The sequence below is a fragment of the Cyprinodon variegatus genome, unplaced genomic scaffold (assembly GCF_000732505.1).
Source record: "Cyprinodon variegatus isolate N-32 unplaced genomic scaffold, C_variegatus-1.0 Scaffold521, whole genome shotgun sequence".
In the NCBI taxonomy this organism is placed as follows: Eukaryota; Metazoa; Chordata; class Actinopteri; order Cyprinodontiformes; family Cyprinodontidae; genus Cyprinodon; species Cyprinodon variegatus.
In genome coordinates this window covers 571,933-578,716 of record NW_015150974.1, presented here as the reverse complement: position 1 = coordinate 578,716, position 6,784 = coordinate 571,933, and the positions used below count along the sequence as shown (strand labels likewise).

Sequence of the window (6,784 nt, the reverse complement as noted above, 5' to 3'; positions counted from 1 at the left end):
CTTGGTTTGGTGTAGAAGGCTTCCAGCCGTACATGTTTGAGCCCTTGCCTCGCAACGCTGCCAGTTCTGTTAGCTCTACGCCTGCCGAAGACACAGACGTCCATCCCCGTGAATACTGGGACGGAACTACATGGGAAAGGAAATTATTCTTTTTTTTCTTATTTCAACCGTTGCCCATTTAGCTGCGACATATGAATCAAGATGCTATGACCAAAAAAATTTGGTTGACAGATGACCGTTGATATATGATTGGCCGAATTTAGGTTTTCGAGCTGACGTATAGCTAACTGGCCTGCAGAAGATAACGGGGAAAAAACACAGATTTTAAGACAGGATTTTTTTTTAAATAGAATTTTTTTAAATTTTGGGACAATATAATCTGATAAAGAGTACATTTTTATACATGTTTAAGGCAGAATAATTTGACATTTAAATATGACTTCCCTACAACTTTTATCTTCAGGAGTGTCGAATGTGCTTTGCAGATCTAGAGACTGAGATGCTTATTGTTATTTGCAAGAGATCTCAAGCTCACTCAGACAGAATGGAAGGATCTATGAACAAATACTGTCAAGATTTGCCTAAAATCCTTATATATATTTAAGTGTGAGCTTTTACAGGTTCATATCCTCTGATTTAAGCAATTTTATCACAGCAGGTTAGATGAGTTTTCCTGCTTGAAGCTAAACTGCTCCAATCTCAAGCACTCAAAAGCCTCCTTCTCTATTTTAACCAAAGATTCATCTTTCATATTTGTTGTTTTACCAATTGAGGTGAACTAGAATAAGTTTGTTTTCTTCTTTCTACTATCAGAAAAAGCTCTACTTCATGAAATACACAACTAATGCTGCATCTGACTTGTCTTGGATGTCCGAGCTCTGAATGACATCATATTATAGCGAGAGCACTCTGTATTAAAGTTTAAATTAGTTTTAGAAATTCAAGCTGAAAGCGTGTTTCTTTTCATTTTATGCATGACAAAACAATGGAAAAAGTAGTACAATATTTAAATATAATACACTTGAATTAAGAAAATGGAGATGTTCTTTTTTTAAGGGGCAAAATTTGTATTTCCCTTTACTTACAATTCAAATAAAGTGCAAAATCTTGTTGCTTAAAGAAAGTTTTACCTACATTTAGCTCATTTTTTGCAGTGAAATGGTTTGTAATGCTAACTTTAGGTTTACTCCGAACAGAATAAAATAGTATAGAGCCGAATAGAACAGAATAGAATAGAAAATCCCTTTATTGTCCCACAATGGGGAAATTCTGGTGTTTACAGCAGCTAAAAGATAATAGAAATTATGGTCACAAAAATGTGGACCTTAGAAAAATGTATAAGAATAACATAATATGGAAGAGTTAAAAGATAAACAATAAAGTACTCTACTGTAAAGTGTTTTAACAATATAAAACTGTGAGTCTGGAAAAAAGATATTTGAAAATAGCAAGAAAATAACATCAGAGATGTGCGAAATGACAGCAGCATGTAATTTAACTGACTAAGATAGAAACTGTGCAAAATCAGCTTGAATGTAGCAACTTATTTAGGTTGTTGGGAACAGTGTTGCTTATAAAAAATATCGAGTTTAAGCTAGAGCAATATTTATTACAGGAGTTGGGGTTTCCCAGTGAGGTTTAACCTTTCAATTCAGACTTTAGAGAGTCTTTTATGTATTCCCGAATGAGAAAAAATATAATAAATGCAAAGAAACCAAAGCAGTTTCCCGTTGACAGATTAATCTACCTGAGCTGTGGATCCCTGAGGCTCCTCCAGAGTTACCACAAGCTTCTTAGCTGCTTCTTTGATTAACGCCCTCCTTTCTTAGCCTTTAAGTTTAGACTGAACCTAACCCTGACAGATCTGCCAGGTTCCAGTTTATCCATTAATGTTCTTATAAATGGGATAAACTGAAATGCACAGCGTATGTATCACTACGTTTAAAGGTATAAAAACGTTTAATTTCCTTCCACCTGACAAACATGCACTATTTGGAGTTTAAATCAGTGGAAGTCTGTGCAAACCTTCCAGGGGATAGAACACTTTTTCAGAGCACTGTATATTTTCAGCAGCAAACCTCTGTGTAGATAAAAAGTGAAGGCATTGAGAGCAGGTGCACAGGCTGGCTGGTAAAAAAGTACAGGCAGTGTAAAATAAAGTTGACAAAGGGTCTTCAAAAGGCTGAGTGTTTAGAACAGTGAGGTGGAAGTGGAGGAGGAGGAGGTGGTGAAAGCCTCAAAGGACCAAACAACCTTCACAACCTCACTTCTTTCCAAGTCTGGAATGAAAATGAGGTTGCAGTTTGAGGACTGTCAGAGATGAGAAGAGAGCATGAAGAGAAGTAGAAGAAAAACAGATCACAAACGGAGAGAGAAAGAGAGAGGTAGCAGCTGTAACCAAGCAACTACAGCTGAGCACTGCAATACTCACTGAAAAAAAAAAAAAAAAGACTGATAACTGAACTTCTGAGTATTCATACATCGGGCCCTGGGGGAGGATGTGTCACCTGATGTAAGTGCAATCTTAGTAAAGTAACCTGTGCAGGTGAGTGTGTGTTTGTGTGTATACACTCTGGAATATTTCCCCCCTACCCTAAAAAAAGTCAATAGCTAGGACTCGTCAAGGCAGCCACTTAAGCCTGTCAATGACCGTTAAATAAACTGAGACTAAATACACCGACAAGCAGACAGAGAAAGCAAAAGAACAGCCTCCCCAAAGGATTAAAACAAGGCGGGCGACTCTTTCTGATGCTCTCCTCTCACAAACACCTCGACAGCTCAGTTGTGGGGCGGTGCGTACTTCCTAAGGACGGCGATCTCGTTCTCGATGCTCGTCTCTTTCCCCTTGAGCGCCTTCTTGGGGATGCACTTGATCGCCACCATCTTTCCAGTGGCCTTCTCCCGAGCCATCACCACCTCAGAAAACGCACCGCTGCAGGAGACAGACAGAGAGAAGCAAGTCAGTCCTGCCGTATATCAGCACAGACAATATTGACACACGGTCGGTGAGCAGAGAGGGGGCACTCTGAGGCCGACGGGCCAGAGTACACAAACAGCATATTGGGAATATTTACTGAGACCTGGGAAAGTCCATGACTGAGGTCTACTGCCTGCTGCAAAGCCAAACAGACAGCAAACACTTTTAACCCCCCCCCTCCCTAAAAAACATCCACTTAGGAGGGCAGATAGCTCGTCTACCTCCACACACCAGCGTGTTTAAAAACAAAGCAAATACAGAATTAAGGGAATATTTGCTCAAGCAATCTATCAGTTGCTATGATACCACAGAGATAATAAGTCTTGCAAAGCAGGCACTGTGGTTACTTTTGTCCTTCTCGCGACACACGCTCTTTTTCCCCCCACGTATGTTGAGATTGGCTTCGAGTCAGAATCCAGAAAAAGGCCTAAAGAGGCTGCAGCTCTTTGGGTCATGACCACCAGGACTAAAGCTGAGGTGACCCAGAACACAGCAGGTGTGTTCGGTTAACTGTTTGTTTTTTAACTAGAAAATATCAGAAGTTTTTCTTGGAAAAATGGTTTTATATTTGAATTCCAGAAAGTCGGTTTCCCTGGATTATTACCGTAGTAGAATGTAAAAATAAAGTCATCCAAAACGGATCCATTTGAATCAATCTGACTGGATGATCTGGTTCAATTATTTTTCTGAAGTCCCTTGAGATGACATGTGTTAAGTCCTTTAAGCACTTTAAATCCCAAAGAGCTGATTTTAAAGTGATTTAAAACAATTTTGACTTGTTTAAAACATTAAACATAACATTTAAAATGATTTTTTTTTATTTAAGGGGGAAAAAAACCCAAATAGATCCAAAGGACCGATCAAAAAACATTTAATAATGGCAAAGGCAAAATAATTTATGTCCAAGTTTTATAATAGCAGAATCATGACTTTTTAAGTAATTATATTTAGAACAGAATAATAAAAACGTGCTCTAAATACACAAACCCAATGACTAAATATGTAAAACATCATACTGACCAGAATAACTGTGATTATTATAATTTTTTCCCCGTATTCAACCAACATGACACCCCATGACCCCTGTTAGCTGCTAAAAGCTCCTCTAGAGGGAAAGTAAGCATCACAGCAGGACAGCAGATCAACCGAAGGTGGCCTGATACGATGACTCACTCTTTTTCTTTGACATCATGTCTGCATTAAGCTGAGGAGAAATGGCAGCACGGTGCAATGGGAGAAGATGTTGGCTCTACAACTCGTAAAACAAAACCGGAGAAGAATCAACTTTTAATTGCGAGTATTCGAATGAGAAAAGGAAGATTACTTCACTGATTACTAAAGATATGTATTCCATCATTCCATAAAGCAGACCTGAAATAGTTTGTCCACAATACTTTGCCATTACAGGCTTCCAAACTCCTATAAGTTGGCAAAAAAAAAATCAAAACTACTATTAAACTGATTGCTGATCTTCCACAGTTTCCCCATTTGGTTTACAATTCATCAGAACAAGAAAATTAAAAGCATTTTGGAGGGATTTCATGTGATAAACACAAAATGCACCAAATTGTAATTATTAGTAAAATTCTCAGTCATCCAGGTCATAGTCATTGAAAAAAAGTTAAAAAACAATCCACTGGACTTTGTTTCCAAGTTTGAAGGCATTTTGCTTCCCATCCAGGGAAGCTTTTTCAATTCAAAATGTCAGAAATAGCGTTGAGTTCCAAGCTTTATAGAATGCACCAAAAAAAAATTCTTGTTTTGGCTATCATCGCAACCCCCACCCCCTTACAGGGGAACAGAACACCTCGCCCTTTCAGAGACATAGACAGGTATCAGGTATTACAGGCTAACAAACAAAGCAAACGACCAACATTCCTAATGGGCAAAGCCGTTCGTCCGGTTCAATTTGCAAATTTCTAAGCCAAAAACAGGCTTTTTTTTTGGTCCACTCTATAAAGCCTGGAACTCAACGATATTTCTGACATTTTGAATTGAAAAAGCTTCCTGGACGGGAAGAGAAACGTCTTCAAACTTGGAAACAAAGTCCAGGGGATTGTTTTCTTTTTACTTTTTTGGAATATGGTAGAAAAACAACATTCATGGTTTTCGTACCCTTAAAAAAACATGAATTAGTATTCATTCTAGTTATTATTTTGCAGAACTACATTGAACTGCTAGTCTTCACACAGCCTTGGATTCTGAATTGGATTTAGGTCTTGGCTTAGATTGGACCATTCTAAGCCAAGACTGTGCTATGAACTAAAATATTCTACTTCAGGTTCAGTTGTATGTTTTTGTCCTGCAGAAGGAGGCAAACTGCTTTCAGCCTAAACAGTTAAACGTGCTGGGACCAAGAAAGCTATAAGATGTTTTCTTTTTGCAAATTTCTTGAAGCACTCTTTCAAAACTAGCCTGACGTAGTCCTACTCAATTCTAGTCAGAATATGACTTCCCGACCTCAAACGTTGTGGGCGGGACTAAGTTCGGAATGGCACCCAGGCTATTTCAAAACGGCCAGATATGAAGAATGCCGGGGTCGGAATTGTCCCATCGACTGATTCTCTCACCAAACCAGCAGATCTCTTCAGCTTCTCAGCCGTTACATCTTAACTGCTTACACGAATGATACCCTCTTTGTCTGGCCAAGTGGAAGAATTTGTGTTTCTGTTTTCGGATAATAAATTGAACTTTTGTCTGTCTTTGATTGGCAGATCTCAGACTCTGGGAGGTGTAGGGTGCTTGAACATTTCTAAAAAATACCGCTAGCATTTATAAAGAGAGATCACAACTTGATAAATGTCCAGAACCATTTTTAGAGGTGATATAAAGTTTGACAGAGGAGTTCCATATATCAACATGTGGCTTTATTAATGTCACTCTGTTCTGAAGTGCATTAATTATGGTTTCAGTTTGCAGAATTTACCTGTATATATTTTTGAAAGAGCCACTGTTTGATACCAATGTATCAAGTTGGACAAATTTTCATATTCAGAAAAATAAAGCTGAATATCATCAGCGTAGAACTGATGTGACATATCAAAAAGATACAGAATTATCTGGCAAAGGAGGAAAAATACATAAGAAAAGAACAGGTCCGTTCTTTTAAATTAATCGTGATTAATTGATTATTTAAATAATCGTCAACTATTTTAGTATTTGATTAATCATTAACTGGAGTATAGAGACTCTAAAACATGGCCTTAGCTGGCAAAGCAACTCACTTAGAGAAGCAATTACATCAAAATTGTATAAAAGAAATATTTAAACATTTTGCATTTAAGATTAAAAAATATATATTTTTGTCGGGCAATATGTTCAATCCAGAACTGTTACATCTGTTTTCATTTAGTAAAAATCTTCTTTAAATAACCTTTGGGTATCCAATTATAAATATCTTAATCTAAAAAATAATCAACAGATTCATTGTTTCGCAAAATAATTGTTGGTTGCAGCCCTAATAGAAATTAACCGAACTGAATCCCTGTGGAACTCCACATGTCAGATTCTTGAAGTCTGACATGATCAGGATTGCAAAACAGGACATTTTCTACCATAAATATGGGAATTAAAGCACTCTAGAGCCATAAAAGTTAGAATGATTACATCTTGAAGCCCATTATCAAAATATTGTGATCTACAGTGTCTAAGGCAGGTGAAAGGTCAGGCAGAACCGTTACAGTGGATGCACCAGAGTCAGCTTACATCAACATGTCATTAGAAACTTAAAATGAAGCTATTTTTGTGCGGAGTTGCAAACAAAAGCCGATCAATTTTTGCCAAAAATGCTATGTTTTTTTAAATGGC

The 6,784-nt window shown here is 37.6% G+C and overlaps 1 protein-coding gene across 1 annotated transcript in view; it reads right to left on the bottom strand.

Moving 5' to 3' along the window:
• Positions 1–6,784, bottom strand: part of LOC107095045 (calcium/calmodulin-dependent protein kinase type 1D-like) — a 59,722-nt gene that overhangs the window by 25,224 nt on the left and 27,714 nt on the right. Inside the window, exon 2 of the mRNA XM_015391006.1 lies at positions 2,801–2,932. Within this exon, the coding sequence (XP_015246492.1) occupies positions 2,801–2,932 (132 nt within the window). The remainder of the gene's footprint in view (positions 1–2,800; positions 2,933–6,784) is intronic.